This window comes from Rhinatrema bivittatum, chromosome 4, assembly GCF_901001135.1.
Source record: "Rhinatrema bivittatum chromosome 4, aRhiBiv1.1, whole genome shotgun sequence".
In the NCBI taxonomy this organism is placed as follows: domain Eukaryota; kingdom Metazoa; phylum Chordata; class Amphibia; order Gymnophiona; family Rhinatrematidae; genus Rhinatrema; species Rhinatrema bivittatum.
Window position 1 is genome coordinate 218,556,436 of NC_042618.1, and position 19,329 is coordinate 218,575,764.

The window sequence follows — 19,329 nt, forward strand, 5'->3', positions numbered from 1 at the left end:
CATGTAGCCACGCGTATCTTATAAAATCTGGGGTCGGCGCGCGCAAGGCTGCGCAAAATCGGCAGCCTGCGTGCGCCGAGCCGCGCAGCCTGCCTCCGTTCCCTCCAAGGCCGCTCCGATTTCGGAGTGGCCTTGGAGGGAACTTTCCTTCACCCTCCCCGCACCTTCCCCTCCCTTCCCCTACCTAACCCACCCCCCCGGCCGTATCTAACCCCCCCCCCTTAACTTTGCGCGCGTCGGCCGGCAGCCCCGCTCCGTCATCTGGTCCCGGGGGCTGGTCCGGAGGCCTCGACCACGCCCCCGGGCCGGCGCCACGCCCCCGGGCCCGCCCCCGAAACGCCACGGCCCACTCCCGAAACGCCACGTCAGTAGGCCCCGCCCCCGACATGCCCCCTTACAAAAGCCCCGGGACTTACGCGCGTCCCGGGGCTTTACGCGCGCTGGCGGCCTATGCAAAATAGGCGCGCCGGCGTGCAAGGGCCCTGCGCGCGTAAATCCTTCTGGATTTACGCGCGCAGGCCTTTGAAAATCCGCCCCACTATGTTTTATCAGCATGTCCATGGCACTCAAATAGTGCACTGGCAGTTGAGATTAGATTTTTTAATTCATGCTTGCACAGGAAGAGGGTTTGTCATTAGGGTTGCCAACTGGCTCCAGATTTTCAGGACAAGTTGATCCAGTCCTGGATTTACTCCCCTGCATGCAGGTACTTAACAGCCTTGATTTTCTTAGGGAACGCAATAGGGAAATCAGAATAAGTCCCAGCATGCAATGGGGTAAAACCAGGACCGGATCAACTTGTCCTGAAAATCTGGAGCCAGTTGGCAACTCTATTTGGTATTAAAGGTGAGGTGGAAAGCCAAGCTTCCACTGCATGTATCCTGCAGTGGAAGTAATTGATTGTTCTAATCTGGAACCAGCATAGAATGGATGTTTTGACTCTGGAGTGTTTTTCTTTAATGGTATTCTATGCATTCTTATTTTATTGTTTTTATTTTGTGTTTTATTTTAAACTCTGTTATACATTGCTTTGGAAGATTTTATTGTAAAACCTGGAAAGCTGATTTATAAATTTTATAAATAAAGCAAATAAATAAATAAACAATGAAAATTTGGCAGAGGTCTTCCATGAGCTAGACTTCCATAAGGCAGGTGCTACTCCTGAAAAAGATTGACATTATATGTCTACTCTTGATTTCTTTTGTCATCTGATCTATTAGTTAAAATTAAGATCATCCATTGTACCTGAAGACTGGAGGGTGGCCAATGTAACCCCAATATTTAAAGAAGGCTCCAGGGGCAATCCGGGTAATATAGACCAGTGAGCCTGACTTCAGTACCGGGAAAAATAGTGGAAACTATTCTCAAGATCAAAATCGTAGAGCATATAGAAAGACAAGTTTTAATGGAACACAGTCAACATGGATTTACCCAAGGGAAGTCTTGCCTAACAAATCTGTTTCATTTTTTTGAAGGAGTTAATAAACATGTGGATAAATGTGAACCGGTAGATGTAGTGTATTTGGATTTTCAGAAGGCGTTTGACAAAGTCCCTCATGAGAGGCTTCTACGAAAACTAAAAAGTCATGGGATAGGAGGCGATGTCCTTTCGTGGATTACAAACTGGTTAAAAGACAGGAAACAGAGAGTAGGATTAAATGGTCAATTTTCTCAGTGAAAAAGGGTAAACAGTGGAGTGCCTCAGGGATCTGTACTTGGACCGGTGCTTTTCAATATATATATATAAATGATCTGGAAAGGAATACAATGAGTGAGGTTATCAAATTTGCGGATGATACAAAATTATTCAGAGTAGTTAAATCACAAGTGGACTGTGATATATTACAGACTGGAAGATTGGGCATCCAAATGGCAGATGAAATTTAATGTGGACAAGTGCAAGGTGTTGCATATAGGGAAAAATAACCCTTGCTGTAGTTTCACGATGTTAGGTAATGGTGAATAAAATGGAAAATGTCATAATGCCTCTGTATCGCTCCATGGTGAGACCGCACCTTGAGTATTGTGTACAATTCTGGTCGCCGCATCTCAAAAAAGATATAATTGCGATGGAGAAGGTACAGAGAAGGGCTACCAAAATGATAAAGGGAATGGAACAGCTCCCCTATGAGGAAAGGCTGAAGAGGTTAGGGCTGTTCAGCTTGGAGAAAAGATGGCTGAGGGGGGATATGATAGAGGGCTTTAAGATCATGAGAGGTCTTGAACGAGTAGATGTGACTCGGTTATTTACACTTTCGAATAATAGAAGGACTAGGGGGCATTCCATGAAGTTAGCAAGTAGCACATTTAAGACTAATCTGAGAAAATTCTTTTTCACTCAATGCACAATTAAGCTCTGGAATTTGTTGCCAGAGGATGTGGTTAGTGCAATTAGTGTAGCTGGGTTCAAAAAAGGTTTGGATAAGTTCTTGGAGGAGAAGTCCATTAATGGCTATTAATCAGGTTTACTTAGGGAATAGCCACTGCTATTAATTGCATCAGTAGCATGGAATCTTCTTAGTGTTTGGGTAATTGCCAGGTTCTTGTGGCCTGGTTTGGCCTCTGTTGGAAACAGGATGCTGGGCTTGATGGACCCTTGGTCTGACCCAGCATGGCAATTTCTTATGTTCTTATGTTCACCTATAAAGCAAGCCTGCCATGCCAACACAGCATTAACTCCTAGAACTCAAGAGCAACAACCCTGCATGGAAAGGAAACACTGCAAATATTCCAGCTTGGCCTAATACACCAATGCACCTTCTACTGGGAAAAAAGAACTAGCTGGATTACTGCAGTTCCCTACAAAGAACCAATTTGCTAGCAGAATAAGGCTCATTTTTAAGTTCCTTCAGAACCCTGGGGTATATACCATCTGGTCCAGGTGATTTACTACTCTTCAGTTTGTCAGTCAGGCCTACCGCATCTTCTAGGTTTACCGTGATTTGGTTCAGTTCATCTGAATCATTACCCATGAAAACCTCCTCCGGAATGGGTATCTCCCCAGCATTCTCTTCAGTAAACACCAAAGCAAAGAAATGTTCAATCTTTCTATGAAGGCCTTATCTTCTCTAAGTGCCTCTTTAACCCCTCGATCATCTAATGGTCCAACTGACTCCCTTGTAGGCTTTCTAATTTGGCTATATTTTAAAAAGTTTTTACTGTGAGCTTTTGCCTCTACAGCCAACTTATTTTCAAATTCTCTCTTAGCCTGTCTTATCAATGTTTTACATTTAACTTGCCAACGCTTATGCTTTATCCTATTTTCTTCTGAAGGATCCTTCTTCTAATTTTTGAATGAAGATCTTTTGGCTAAAATAACCTCTTTCACCTCACCTTTTAACCATGCCGGTAATCGATTTGCCTTCCTTCCACCTTTCTTAATGTGTGGAATACATCTGGACTGTGCTTCTAGGATGGTATTTTTTAACAATGTCCATGCCTCTTGCACACTTTTTACCTTTGTAGCTGCTCCTTTCAGTTTTTTTCTGACTTTTTGCAGAGTTTGTGTGTTATTTCACAAAGTGCCTGGTAATTGAGGGTCTTTGTGTCACTGTACCTGAACTGACAACATAATTTGAATGCATCTCCAATGTGAATAGTAAAGGGGGAAAAAAATCCATTTCAGCACAGACAGTTATTTCAGAGATTATCTTTAATCAGAGGTCCATATTCAAATGCATTTGAAGTTATCTGGCTCAATGAAAATTTGGCCACTTCTCCGGCTTAATTCTAGATGGATAACCATTTCTCCGGCAAGAATTTGGCTGGATAAATTAAGGGCATTCCAGGGGCATTCCAGAGAGGAGCTGAGTTAGCCGGATAAGTTATTCTGCTAACTCCAATATTCAGAGTTAGCCAGACAACTTATCCAGCTAACTCTCATCATCCCATACAGCTGTTCTAAAGTTAGCCAGTTAAATTTGCCCGGCTAACTTTAAGATATCTGGATATATTCAGCGGTGTGGCTGTGCCACTAAATGTACAGATCTAGTTAGGTAAGCTAAGTTTATCGAGCTAACTAGCAGAGCCACTCAGCAGCTGAACATGGATCTCTCAATTGATAAATTTAGGTATTCCAACACCCTCCATCCACTCCCCACCAGAAGAATCAAGTCCACTCCATCAAGGTCATCCTTCCATGTGAAGAGTCAAGCTCACCACTTCTTGGGCATCCCTGCTCCTATCCTCAACCCTTCCCAACAAGAAGAGTCAAGTCCATTCCCATCAGGGCATCCCCACTCTCCCTTCGGATGCTCCTGATGACCCCCTTCCCCCACCGTTCCAAAGATCCCCTTCTTCACTAACTGGAGCCCTCCTGCTCGCAGGCACAGCTGCTTGACTGTGAATGATGCTGACTAGTGCAGTCGGGTGGCTGTTCTGGCAAGAGGGTTCCCACATATGCAGGGCAAAGGAAAGACTTGGGTCAGCTGGCACCATTTGGAAGGATGGTGCCTGCGGGACAGAAGTGACTGGGGATGGCTTCTGTTCCATTAAGAGCCTGCCATCCAATAAGTGGCATTCAGAGTGCATCTCAGAGGAGGTATCCTTCCAGATTTTGGGCCAGCGAGGGCTTTCAGAACTGACTGGAGATACTGCTGGGGGGAGGGGGAGGGGAAGCAGTGTGAAAGATGGAGGGATAAAGTATGGGAAAAGGCAAAATAAAACTCCAATAATGTAATTAATCATTGATTTTATTTATTTACAATTTTACTGTACACATAAAATGGGAACTCGTTATTATTTACATTTTCAATAAGGATGAAGTTAATATGCAGTTAAGCTTTTAGACCAACCAATCCTGGTCATGTAAGACTAACTTATAGAAATAGTTGTTGGGAATGTACATAATTTAATATAATCGCAGAAAATTCATCTTTCCCTAGCTAAAAATATAGGGCCCAATCTTCAGTGCAGGCTGAGTGCCCAACCAAATCTTGATGGCTAGCTTTTCAGCCACAACCAGCTTGTCTTTTGCATACCTCAAGTTAGGTGCCTAAACTTAGCCAGCCGACACTGAAAATCAGCCCTAGCCAGCTGAGTCCTGTCCTTGACCCAGTAATGGCTCTGGAGCTGCCCATATTTACAGCAGTTAAATACAAACAGCTGTAGCAGCCAAAACTAGGCAGGATTGAGCTATTTGACCCCATAGATATTATCTAGGATGAAACACACATCTGTAAGAAAATGTCATCTTTCCTAGTACTACCACAGCCCTATTGAGGTGCTCATGCTGGCAATTCAATCTGATTGCCTTTGTGGGGCCAATTGGGAATAATATACTGGGAGAATAAATGACTGAAGTTCAACAAAGTTTTTGGCTTTCCTCTATATCACACCAAAAAAAAAAAAAAATTGTCCAAACGTATAACTTGAAGAAGACTGAACGCAATAAACTGATGAACTGTGTCAACCTATGTAGCAATGTGTAAATAAGAAATGGATACCTATTAGAGAAAAGAAATGACCATTCCTAACTGCATAATAATGTAACTTACACTGACACAACCAGGGGTTATGTGATACAATAATCTTCTATTCAGTGCAGCATATTGAAACCCTATAGGAATTTCGGTGGTTAAGGGGTATTGTGTCAGGCTATATGGTTGCACATGCATATAAAAAATACTGTCATGGGCCTGGAGGGTATCTCAGTTTTAAACAATCTGTATAAGCACTTGGAAGCCACATTCAGTAAATGTCAGTCAACTAGTTGTTGAGATTTGGGTCATGTTCATTGTGATACATGAAATTGTAATTGATATTCCAGTTGTCAGAACTGTAGTAATCTGGACCGGGTTGAACGTACTGATAGCACACGGTGTCCTTTCCAAAGAAGTAAGTTGGGGCGAGTCTTTGTAGGACTATGGCGCTGAACTGGTAGGTCAGTTTTCTTCTTATTTTCATGATCTCTCCTGTCCTGCCATAATTCCTCAGTGCTCTGGCCATTTTTTGGTAAGTCATGACCTTGCGGTTACCCTTCCTTTTCCCCCAGAGCTCTGCAAGTTTCTCCTTGTTTTTGGAGATGAACTGGAAGATACCATTGGATTTATCCACCCACTGAATGCAATTTGTCATGTTTGGGTCATGCAGGGACTCATGGAGATATTCAAACAGGCGAAGTTTTTTTCTCCCTGCTGGAAAAATTAGAGGTCAGATCAGAGCTCAGTTCAAACAATATATGCAAACTTTTTCCTTTTTCTTCCTCTTCCCTGGTTTAAAAGAATTATTGTGATTCCGCAAAAGAGCCTGTTGCTGGCAGAAAGCAGGACAAGACTCAGCAGTCTTTGAACTGTATAATAACATAATCCATTTTCAGCCCTCTGATCACGCTGTTTCTCAAAAGCATTACCAAGACGTCTTAAAAAAAATATATATATATATCCCTCGTCTTCCTTCATTAAAATATACAACGAAACTCCAAAGGAGAATCAACAGCTTTTTACAAGAAGGCAGAAGGGAATTAGGGAAAGGGAGGCGAGCAATGTTTTGGATCTTTTCTCTTTAGAGTTTAATGAAACATATTTAGGCTGAATTTGTCAGGAGATAGGAGAAAACTAGTGATTCAGTCTACGGAATGGGAAATCAGAAATCATGTTTACCTGTATGAGAACCGCCCTTCCCATGTAATCCTGAGGACAATTTTCAGAACGATTTACCTGTGTGAAATCTGGGCTCCCCCCCCCCCCCCCCCCGCAACACACACCACACACATACACATACACACACACACACACACACACACACATACACACATATACACACACACACAAACACACACACTTCCAGAATTGCTAAAACACAGACAAAGGCCTTTACGACACTCGTAATCTTAAACCGGATTAAAGAGACGTGTTGTGGAGGTGTATTTAGGAGAGGGGAGTAAACATATGTACTTGGCATGGCCAAAAGTGCACGCAAAATTTTAACCCTGATCCACCATGCTGCTTCTTTGTGTACGCGTACCTTCTATGGAATTTTCAAAGGGACGCTAGCTGGGTAGTTTCTCTCTTGAAGATTATTTACTAGAAAAGCAGGTACAGAAGAGCTTGAGTGCCTTGCATCTTGGCGGGTTATTCAAAATTGCCCCTGGACGTGATGCAAAATAGGCACCACATTTTTAGAAAAACTAATAAACTATCACATTCCAAGAAACATAAAGGCCCCTGTTTACTATCCTGTGTTAAATGTGCCCATTAACGCACATTTTTCATGTGCATTAATGGTAGATGGTTAATAAACCATTTGAGGGCTTAACACCCTTAGGTAAAACTTGAACTACACCTCTATCAATGTAGATAAAGTTTCTCGTAAACAGTGGTATGAACAGATTATTTTGTTAATACGATCCATATAAAATTATAATGAGCTGCTTACCATAATTTTGCCTTTTAATCAGCTAATTTCAATTTAAATGCAAAAATCCGCATTAATACAAAAAAACTGGGCTAATGTTAATACAAGCTCACTAATGCAGGTTAATGCCACTTTAATGTGTGTTCAGCGTTAGTGCTGCCATTGAACATGGATTAATGCCTGCGATAGTGTTAACACATTTAGGGGTAGATTTTCAAAACTAGCGCGCACGTGGCCATGTGCATGCGCTACCCAGCACGTGCACATGGATGCCTGCTTTTCTAACATGCGTGCGCTGGCGCGCGCATGTTCTAATATCAGGGGTCAGCGTGTGCAAGGGGGTGCACAATTGTGCAACTTGTGTGTGCCGATGCCTGCGGCCTTCCCCTGTTCCCCCCCCCCCCCCCGGACCTTTGTCCTACCTGTTGCGCACGCCGGCAGCCTGCCAGCATGTGATCCCCCAGCACAGCGGCAAATGGCCGCTGTGCCGGGAGCCCCTGACCTCGTCCCCCCTGACCCTGACAGAGAGGGCCTGAAGTTTTGAAAGAGTGGCGGGGGGGGGGGAATTGTTTTATATATTTGGGGGGGGGTAACACAATCCTCAGTATTCTCATGCTGTATTTGTACACCAAAGGACTTACTGTGGATCCAACTTTATTATCATTGGTTGCCATGCTGTGGAGTAATAGTGATAAAAAAAGCAAATATCATAAACCCTTCACAGTCATATTTCCCCAGATAAGAGTATGGGAAAATGTACAAGAGGAATGACATGAGACTGTGAAATACAAAATAGAAATAAAACTACATGGCTGGTGTATGAGGGTCCATCGGGAATTTATTCACCAGAAAATCCCAGCCTGGCAACTCGGATGGACCAGTTTGAGTTTTCCAGTCAATTAAGCCCCAATGCGTGACCACATATTAGCCATAAGACTACCGTAGTCTGCATTAGACCTGAGTAACTTTAGTGACACTGAGGTCAGTGTTCAAAGGCTTTGTTCAGCTAACTCTTCGAGTTAGCTGGACAAACCTCGGTGTTTGAAATTTCAGCTCTCGCTTCCCGGCTAAATTTTGTCTGGGCAAATCGTTGCCCACACAAAATGTACTTGGATTAAAAGAGGCAGTGCTGGGAGGGGCATTCCTGAGGCACGGCTTCATTTTCAGGCCGATACAGCTCACTGTACTGTATTGGCCTGAAAATGTGCGTTTTCGACGCGCTAGCTTTACCCCTTATTCAGTAAGGGGTAATAGCGTGTCGAAAATGCGCGTCCAACCCCCCCGAAACTAATAGCGCCCGCAACATGCAAATGCATGTTGATGGCCCTATTAGTTATTCCTGCGCGTTTCAGTAAGTAAAATGTGCAGCCAAGCCACACATTTTACTTTCAGAAATTAGCACTTACCCAAAGCTAGGCGTTAATTTCTGCCGGCACCGGGAAAGTACACAGAAAAGCAGTAAAAACTGCTTTTCTGTACACCCTCCGACTTAATATCAGGGCGATATTAAGTCGGAGGTCCCAAAAGTTAAAAATAATTTTTAAAAAAATGTAAAATCGGCCCACGGCTTGAAAACCGGATGCTCAATTTTGCCGGTGTCGGTTCTCAAACCCACTGACAGCCACGGGTTCGGAAACCGGACGCTGGCAAAATTGAGCATTGGCTGTCAAACTCGCTGACAGCCGCCGCTCCTGTCAAAAAAGAGGAGCTAGGGACGCGCTAGTGTCCCTAGCTCCTCTTTTTACCACGGGCCCTCATTTGCATGCGGGCTGATACTAAATCGCGTGCACAGGAGAGTGGCCTGTGCACGCGCCGGGAGAGCGGGCGCTTGCCCGCTCTCCCGCGACTTTTACTGTATCGGCCCGTTTGTTTGGGTAGCGCTGATACTCAGCACTAGCAGGACAAAGTTACCCAGCTATCTCTGGTCAGCCAAATAGCTGTCCTAAAGCTACCCGGATAACATACAAAAAAAAGTAGTGGCCCAGCAGCATCCTGATCCCCCTCCCTCTCGCCTCAAGATCAAAAAAAAAGGAAGGGGACCAGGCAACGACAAAACCCCACTCCCTCCCACCTCTCAAGATAAAGAAAAGTAAGATGACCACTGGTGATTCCCCCCGCCCCATCCTCTATCTAAAAAAAAAATGGTGGACCAAATCTCCACCCCACCCCCCACCCTTGAACCTCCAAAAGTGGATGAAGCTCAGCAGCAGGAGAGGCTAATAAGTGCCGGTACAGCTGACAGTTTCCAGCACTTAATATTTATTCACTGCACCCCTGGTACTTAATATTCAGCCCAGCAGGCTCTCCCTCCCTATCTTGGGGAAGGGGGAGCAGAAGGGAAGGGAATATGGACTTCAATAAAGTCTTTTATTTAACCAACCAAAAGAAATGATACAGAGATTTTGCTGCAAAATAGCCTGTAGGGGCCTCGTGGGTCCCTCTCTCAAAAATATTTAATTCTTCAAAAGGGACATGTAAGACCCCAGAATGTCACATGCAGTAAACGTCTTTGTATGCTTTCTTTTTGTTGTTCCAATACAAGATAGCAAGGCCTCTACAGCGTACTGGATCCAGGACAGCAGCTTAGAAATTGTGATTTGCAGTATATAAATTGTAGCTATATAAATGAGTGCATGCATTTATTTATTCAGTGAACAAACACTAATTGCACATTCTCTCTCCACCAACCTTTTCCTCCCTTTTGCTGGACAGCAGTAGTCTGTACAGCATGTATCAGCTGAGTTTCCGGAATATTCTGCTGAGCGTGGTGGTTATTTTCTTCCGGATGTAACCCTGCATCAACAGTCTAAAAACAATTAGAGGAGAAATAGACCATGGCTGAAAAGTGAGCAATAGCTGATCTGAATTAGGCATGTGCTTCCATTTCAAATGAAACAAAAGAAATCATAATTTTGTTTTTCCTTGTTTCATCTTCTAATGGCTGAGGCCACTGCCATCAAAGCCCCCCACAGTGCCCCCTACCCCAAGCTTGCCCCGGATTTCCCCCAACCAGCTGTAAGCCTAAGGCGCAGGTGCAATCCCCAGTTGCTCCTGCCCTGCTGGGTCTCCATTTCAAAAATGGCACCAGGGGGGCCTCAGGACGGCAGCATTTTGGTGTATGGAGGTATTTCTATACCTTTCTGCAGAGCTCTTGCCCCTTAGTCCCATGGATGGGGTAGGTGTGTGTGTGTGTGTGTGGGGGGGGGGGGGTGTCCAGGAGAGTCAGGGGGGTAATGTTGTGGGGGGCTTTGGTGGAAGTGGCAGCAAAGAGGAAGGGGAAGAACGTGCCGTCATGTGGTAATTGTTCAAGCTAGTAGCCCTAATTATTTTGGGGCATTATTGACCGATATGGGGGGTTTGTTTTGGGTTTGTGTGTTGATGCTTACTATTTTGTTATTTATATTATTTTGAACTTCTAATGTTGCATATGATGTTGAATGAAGTTGCAGTCCTATTTGTCCCTACATTTGTGTTTAAAGTAGTATAAATAGCATAGCAGTAAGCATCAATACACAAACCCAAAACAACCCCCCTTATCAGCCATATTGACCTCTTAATAATGCCCCAAAATAATTATGGTTACTAGCTTGAAAAATTGCCACATGAGGGCTACTAGCCCTAAACTGAGACTTCGCTGCCACAAGGGGCAACCTGACCAGCCAGTGATGATCTCACTGTAATGAGGTAACTACGTACTCTGCAGATTGCTATTCTCCATACCAACAACTTGTGGTGACACTAGGCTGGGCAGGCCTCAAAGACCCTAGATCAGTAATTTCCAAACCTTTCCTTGGGGGGGGACCTCCGCCCCGCCGGTTTTTCTCAGCTCCCAAAATTCACAACTAGGTGGGATGGGAGGATGCCACGAAGGTGCCAAAGAAAAGTGCTGTGCCAATAGTGATTGCACCACTGGCTCCCCACCTGTCATCAGACCAATCTCCATGTCAGGTAGGGATTGGTTCAGTGACACCAGCTATGCCTCTTCACACTCCCAACCTCCACCGCACTGGCGCAAGACTTGCTCTCTGAGGGGAGAATCAGCCCCAGCACTGTAGGAGCCTAGTATGGAGGTAGGGCTTAGCCATGTTTACTAAGGGATTTCCCTTAGTAAACAAAGCCCTCACTGTGTAGCATTTTGTCTAGAATGCTGATCTCTATAACACATAGGAAGCGTTTGACTGTTTTTTTTTTCCCATGACAGCCTACATAATATTAGCACATTGGGAATTACTGGGGGAACAGCCAGGGCAACTCCCTGCTAGTTGCTGTTTCATAGTGGTAAATCAATATGTAAAAATTGTTAACCTTTGAATTACATGTGCAGCTGCTCTCTCCATGTTTTATGACAGCACAGTACCATCTGACTCGCTCAGTGATTAAAATAACCTTTCCTGTGTGTTAAGTTTTATATATGCAAGAAATTAAAATGTGTTTCTTTTTTTGGTCAGTGTTAATATCGGAAGGCAAGTCAAGGGCCTGATGAGTTCTGGATTCCATTGTTCTGCATACAGTCAAACAAAAAAACAAAAAAAAAAAATGGTGATTTTTAACCCTCAACCTGAGCACACAGAAGGTCATTTTCAAACGTCCTGCATAATCTATGCCACAAAGATGCATCTAGGTTACATCAGATTTCAAAGCGGACTTTCCTGGCATAAGCCCACTTTGAAAACTAACCCGGAGAATCTACCTCGCAGAAATTAAACCTGCTATTTGACGTGCACATAATTTTCCTGAAAATGCACACACACACATACCTTTTAAAATCCAAAAGTGTGTGGCCAAGGCCAAATCCCGCCACAGCTCCGCCTCCCCCCAGGAATGCCTCCACTCAGTGCAGGTTAAAAACTTGCATGTGTGCATGACATCCACTATTAACTCCATGTGCATGTTGGGCGGACTCGGACAATTTTGCAAAAAGCCAGTTCTAGGTGTAAAACACTGCCTTTCGTGCAGAAATCCCTTTGGAAATTACCACCCTGCTACCTGGAAGCACTTGAACAGGTATGCAAAGGCAAACCGTAACCTTCTATTTTATTTTTCTAAGAGAAAATTATTCCATTTGTTAAAATTTGGTTCACTCCTCCAACTGCCCCCTCACCAGCCTGATTCAATAAAAAATGAGCTCCCCAGCACTTGATCCCCTCTCCCACCACCTGACTCCATAGAAAGTAATGCCCATCTGAACTCCCACCCAGCCAATTCAATAAAATTGAAGCACTCCAGTCCCCTAATGAGGTCGTCAGAATGCTATGTACCTGCTTAGCCTATGCCAATGTGTTAATATAGGGCTCTGTTCTACATTACGAGTTTACAAGCCCTCAAGAGACCTTAGATCAGCGGGAAAAAATTTATTAGAAGTTCCCACATTAAAAACGGCAGCCCTTAATGTAACTAGACAACGAGCTTTTTCAGTGGCTAGCCCCATCATGTGGAATACTCTACCAGATGACTTGAGACAAATTTAAAATAGAAAGGAGTTTAAAAGAGCTTTAAAAACCTATTTGTTCAAGGAAGCATTTGGGAGTTCAGAACAGGCACAATAGTGGATTAACTCAGGGAATGTAGCCGTTTGTAGTCTTTATCTATTTTAGGCTTCTTACGTTAATTCTTTAAGCTTTCTCTCTGTGTTTTTTTTATAATGTAATAGTTTTATTCCTTTTAGAGATTTTCATTTTATTGATCAAGATACTATTTGTATTTTTATTCTATCTTTTATATTTTAATTTGAATTTATTATTATTTTGATTTTTATTTTTATGGCTGTAAACCGCTTTGTTCAATCTTTGATTGGTAAAACGGTATATAAATGTGTTAAATAAATAAATAAATAAATAAATAAATAAACATTTGGTGCCCATAGGCATAGTGCCATGGCGGTGACCCTTTGAAGCTGTGCCGGCACATGGCTCTAACTCAAGCGAAACCAGGCTTCTCTTTGGCCTGGATATTTGGCGCCTTCGAAATCTGGCCTAAATCCAGGCCTGGAGTAAACACAATTGCCTGCCTGTTATGCAGGTAGGGTTATGCTCACCTGAGCTGTATGTGCATAAGTGTACCTGCAGTGAGCAGATTTGTTACTGGGGGCTGCGTTGGGGAGAGGGTTGCACTTATACACATTCATTTGCATTTTCAAAAATATGTGGACAAATGTGTCCCCAAAAAATCTGCATATAAATTAGCAGGTGTAACTATGTGCAGGTAGTTTTGGTGAGATAATTTTCAAAGGAAATGTATGCAGGCTGTTCTGAAATTAACCCCTTAATGCTTAGGCATATTAAAGCAAATTTTTGTTGTAAGTCAGGAGTCTTTGAACACAGCAAGTTAATTAACGCCAGCACTAATGGATATTATTAGCATGCATTCAATTTGTTTTGGCCCAGCAGTTTTTCCTTCTGCTCCCTTTGGGCTTTGAACTCAGTCGGAACCAGCCTCTGAAGGGCATGAGCCTTCATTCACAACGACCTGGGAAAATTTTACCCTGTTTTATACCCCCACCGAACCTACTGTCATTCAGTCATTGCAGCGACAGTGCTCAGCTGAGGGACCATGCACCAGGTCTCCTTCTTGAATCTTTCAATCATGGGCCCTGAATCCAGCCACTAGGTGTCACCATTGCACAATGACTGGGATTAATTCCGCTTCAGGGTCTGTACCTTGCGGCATCCCCAGACATTTTTTTTTTATTTTGTTTTTCGCTTGTTTTGTTTATTTTTGTTTATTTAAAACCAAAACGGAACTAAACAATTAAAAAAAAAAAGTTTAAAAAACCCCCCAAAAACAGTAAAAAATGTCAGTCCCATCAAAGAAGAAAAAGAAAACTCTTGGGCCCTCCTCTGAACTTGTTCCCCCAGCTCCTCTTACAATATTGAGGAATCTTCATGGGGCAGGAACAATCTTCGATTGCTTCTGTCCTGCCTGCAATTATAAATGGCTACAAATGGTGCCAGCTGTCAGACTGAGGTTGGCACCATTGCTAATTTTCTCCATAGTAAATGGCATTGGCCAGGCCTAGCCGATGCCATTTTGTTTAGAAGAAATTAGTAATTGTGATCATCTTGGTCTGCTATTACCATTTGTAATCACAACACAGGCAGGGCAGGAGTGACCGGGGATTGATTGCTCCTGCCCCTCAAAGATTTTTCAATAGGATAAGAGATGCTAGAGAGATCAAGATGATCAGGGGGAGGGGGAGGGAATGTTTCTTTTCTTCTCCGAAGGGGCCAACATTTTATAAAAAAAACAAAATGAAGGAAAATTGTGTTTCGTTTTATTTTGTTTCATTTTAAAACCGAATTGAAACGAAATGAGAAATGTCCTTAAAGTTTCCAATTTTGTTTCAGACAAATGCATATGCCTACTGCAAGGGATGCGGTCAACATTTTCTTGAGCTCTTTCAGTATACTGGGGTGCACTCCATGGGCTGCAATTACTCCTGGGGGAATTCTGCGCAAAAAAATTTTAAATTCTGCACACAAAAACCTACAATTCTGCCAAAATCTGCATACTTTATATTGGTTAAAATAACACAATATACATGACATTCTTTAGGTAATTAATTTAAAATGTAATATAGAAAAAAGTTATTACTAAAAGATGTAGAGTTTTAAATATTTTGAGCAAAATTTCTCTAGACGTTCACTGTAAGAGTATCTCTTGCACCTCTCTCCCTACTCCCCTGACTAGTCTCCTTTCACTTTGCCCTTTCAGGCCCCAACTCCTCCACCTGCCACCATCTCTCCCCTCCCCTTCTAGGCTCAATCCCTCCCACTCTATCTCCACTTCCAAGTGTTTGGCCCCTCTCTCAGTACTGCCCTTCACACAGGCTCCCTCTGTCCGTCTCTCTGACTCTCTCTCACACACACAGGCTCCCCCTCTCTAGTGCACATACACACCCCTTCATACAGGCTCCCTCTCTCTCGTTCTCTCTCTCTCTCATGCATATACACACCATCATACAGACTCCCCCCCTCTCTCTCACAGACACAGACACCCTCATACAGGCTACCTCCCTCTCTCTCTCGCACACCCACACACCCTCAAACAGGCCCCCTCTCTCTCTTGCACACCCTCCACACAGGCTCCCTTTCTCTCTCAAGCATACACCCTCACAGAGGAAATTTATGTCTTTCTCTCACACACCCCTGCACACTGGCTCCCTCTCTCGCTCACCCCCCCCCCCCCCCAAACACATAGGTTCCCTCTCTCTGTCACACACTCAAACACATCACACAGGCTCTTTTTCTTACACATACACACACCCTCACACAGGCTCCTCTCTCACAAACAAACAATGACTTTCACACATGCTCCCTCTCTCACAGACAAGCACCTTAACATACACAATCCCTTTTTCACACACACCAACTCCCAATCTCTCATACATATACACACACTCCTTCACAATCTCCTCATATAGGCTCCCTCTCTCTGGCACCCACACACACTCTCACACATGCTCTCTCTCATCCCCCAGGCTCGCAATCACACACACACACACACACACACACACACATGCATACACTGACTCTCACCGAGGCCTGCTCCATCTTCACCGCAGGCAGAAGCCATTTTGCCTGCGGCGAAGCTGAAGCAGGCCCAGGCATGCCGCAAGTGGAGGCCATCCCGCTTGCAGCACGCCGGGGCCTGCCAAATTCTGCTCAGGAGAGGAATTCTGTGGGAATTTCCACAGGACTAGCAGCAATGTCTTAACTATTCTCATTTATATAAGTACTTAGGTTACTTCCTCCTCTGTGTCTGAGATCATTTCACAATCATTTCCTGCTTAGGCAAATTACCATCCCCTTCTTCTACAAATCTCAGCAAAAAAAACTTGTATGAAATTTAAGACTCCATGCTAATATCACACCTCCTTTTATCTTAACTATCATTCATTTGTTTTCCTTTTTCCTTTCCCTTACATATCTAAAATAAAAGTTTTATCTTCTCCTGTATTGACTGCGCTATGTTTCCCTCTGTTTGGACCTATGCTCATGTAATTACTCTCCTTGCCTCCTTTTCTTGTTCCTGATAATTCTTCCTGTCTTTCTTTGTCGGGGGTTTTTTTTTTATTTTTCTGAATGCTGGTGGCTTTGCTCTTACTATTTCTGCTACAGTAGTTCTTAAAAAAATATTGGTCTCAAGCCTAAGAACAGGCCTGGTTTGGTTTTATAATATGGGGTGTGCACTGAAAAAAAAATATCATTTTCATATGTTTTCATATATTTTCTCATTTCAAGAGGTTTTGTTTCATTTTGTTTGCAGTTTATTTCATTTTGTTCCATTAATTTAAACCCAAAATAAACACACAAAACAAAGGAAAAAAGGAAGCAAAAAAAAAAAAAAAAAGCAAAACAAAAATAAAAATAATGGTCTTAGCCCATTCCCTCAGCACTCCACAGGACACCTTCCCCCTGCACCTTACCCCATCCAAGGGTCAAAATGGGGGTGGGGTTATCCCTTGTTGCTCCTGCCCCACCAAAAATAGCATTGAATGGGTTAAGATGTGGGCAGGGGAAGAATGGGTGCAGGCCTTGGGGGGAGGAGGTTTACAATTTGGTGGAGTGGATTTTTGTACCAGGCTGGAGCTGGTATTCAGTTGAGATTTCCTTTTTTTTTCCAAATAAAAACACATCCCTATTTTACAATAGCGTAAAATATATGTAATTTCTACTTAAACATATTGGGCCAGTTATTCGTACCTACGCGGGGGTGTAGATTTGTGCGTGCAACTCGGCGCGCACAAATCTATGCCCAATTTTATAACATGCGCGCTCAGCCGCGCGCATGTTATAAAATCCGATGGCTTTCCCGTTCCCTACGCCCCCCCACCTTCCCCTCCCTTCCCCTCCGATCCCCTATCTAACCCACCCCCGGCCCTACCTAAATCCCCTCCCACCTTTACTTTTTTATTTACGAGTGCCGGTGCGCGATCCCCTGGCCCAGCGGCAGTGGAGAGGCCTCTGGCCACGCCTATGCCACGCCCCAGACTGCCCCGCCCCTGCCCCACCCATTGTTTCAAGCCCCGGGACTTACACGCGTCCCGGGGCTTGCGCGCGTCGCTGGGCCTATGCAAAATAGGCTCGGTGCACGCAGGACCGGGTTTTCGGGGTTACGTGCGTAAAATACGCACGTAACCCTGTATCAGAGAGCTCCATCATCAGACATTATCTTTGACCCCCCCCCAAGAAAGATGCTCTGAGTTGAATTCTGATGTCACCCGGGAAAACTTCTCCACAATGTAGCTGCTATCACTTTTAGAAAAAAAAATACAAGCACAATTATTAATGTTTTAACATATTGCTCTCAATGTTCTAGCAGCTTTCTACTGTCAAAGAGTGCTCTCTGAAGCTCAGAGTTAATTAGTGGTCATAGGCTGCACCCTATACAATGAGGCTTTCTAAACCTGGGGATCCTGGGGTCTTCAGGCTCTCCATAATGAATATGCAAGAGTCTCTAGTGCAGTGGTTCTCAACCTTTTTCCCATCGTGACACACCTGACAGGCCATGCTCACATCTGTGACACACTGCTCATCACAATTCACGGCGGAAATAAAAAGTAAAGGTCCGGTAATTATTTTTATTGTTTAAAATGACAAGGAAAAGTTATGTATTCTGTCTGAACAGAAACTGCATAAATAGTAAACATCCCACACCAAAACAGCACCAATTTCCAGCACTTAAACAGTAACCACCTTACCTAAGAAAAGGCAACACTGAAAATATTACACCAGGCCTTACGATACCAATACATCTCCTATTAGGAAAACAGACCAAGACAGGCTGCTATACAGCCCTACGCAGAAACTACATGCCAGCAGAAAACCTCACCTAAATCACATGTGCTGACCCTCACCTAACAAGGAATAAAGAGACCAAAACGCATAACAAGAAGCATGCAGACAAAAACTGAATTGGAAACCGCAACAAGCCAGAGTCTCTGTATGCAGTGCAACAAAGGAAAAAAAGAAACATCACCCATCCTTATAAAACAAATCAAGAAATATAAAATCAGTAGCAGTAAAACCATACTAACATAAAGAACAGATTATTTCAAAACAGCTGATAGGTGGAATATCTAATAATTAAAAACTCATATAAAAAATTCTAGATACCAATAAAATATTTCAAAATAGCAGACACAAAGACCAAGTAATGAAAAATAAGGATACAAAAATTGTTTTCCTCTGCATACCTGGGAACATTTGATATCCAGGTCTCCTGATATTGTTTTGAATTAGCAGGAGGAGGGGTGGTTTGCTTGGAACTTTCTCCTCTCTCTCAGTCACATACCAGCGCTCTCTCTCACACTGGCTCTCAATTACACACCTATACACACATGCTCTCAGTACTCACATATACACATGCTTTTTCTCTCTCACTTATATAGGCTCTTAATTACACATTTACACACATGCTGTCTATCTCTTCACGCTTACACACACAGGCTTTCAATCACACACATACATGCTGTCTTTTTCTCTCACACACAGACTCTCATTCACATGCTTACAAACATTCTCTTTCTCTCATTTACACACGGGCTCTCAATCAGATACTCACATGCTCCCTCACCTAAACCAGCTCTCAATCACACACAGACACACATGCTCTCTCTTACTTACACACACAGGCTCTTAATCATACATAAACATGATCTCTCTCACACACACAAAGGATCTCAATCATACACACATACTATTTCACATAAACAGATTTTCAATCACAAACTTACACACACAGGTTCCCAATCGTAAACTTACATTCATGCTCTCTCTCTCACAGGCAGGCTCTAAATCCCAGACATACTCTTTCACATATACAGGCTCTCAATCATTCACATACATGCAATCTCTCACTCACATATACAGGATCTCAAACACACATGCTTGCTTGCTCATTCACTCTATCTCCCTCCCTCGCTCCCGCCCTGGAACTAGCAGCAGCAGCAGCCTCCTCCCAACCCTAACCTCCTTA

At 43.5% G+C, this 19,329-nt stretch overlaps 1 protein-coding gene across 2 annotated transcripts in view; it reads right to left on the reverse strand.

Moving 5' to 3' along the window:
- Nucleotides 1-4,673: 4,673 nt before the first annotated feature.
- Nucleotides 4,674-19,329, reverse strand: part of SPIC (Spi-C transcription factor) — a 130,459-nt gene continuing 115,803 nt past the window's right edge. For both annotated transcript variants that reach the window (XM_029599715.1, XM_029599717.1), the window contains 2 exons: nt 10,042-10,159; nt 4,674-6,134 (listed from right to left, as the gene is read on the reverse strand). In XM_029599715.1, the coding sequence (XP_029455575.1) occupies nt 5,707-6,134; nt 10,042-10,159 (546 nt within the window). In that variant the 3' untranslated portion in view covers nt 4,674-5,706. The remainder of the gene's footprint in view (nt 6,135-10,041; nt 10,160-19,329) is intronic.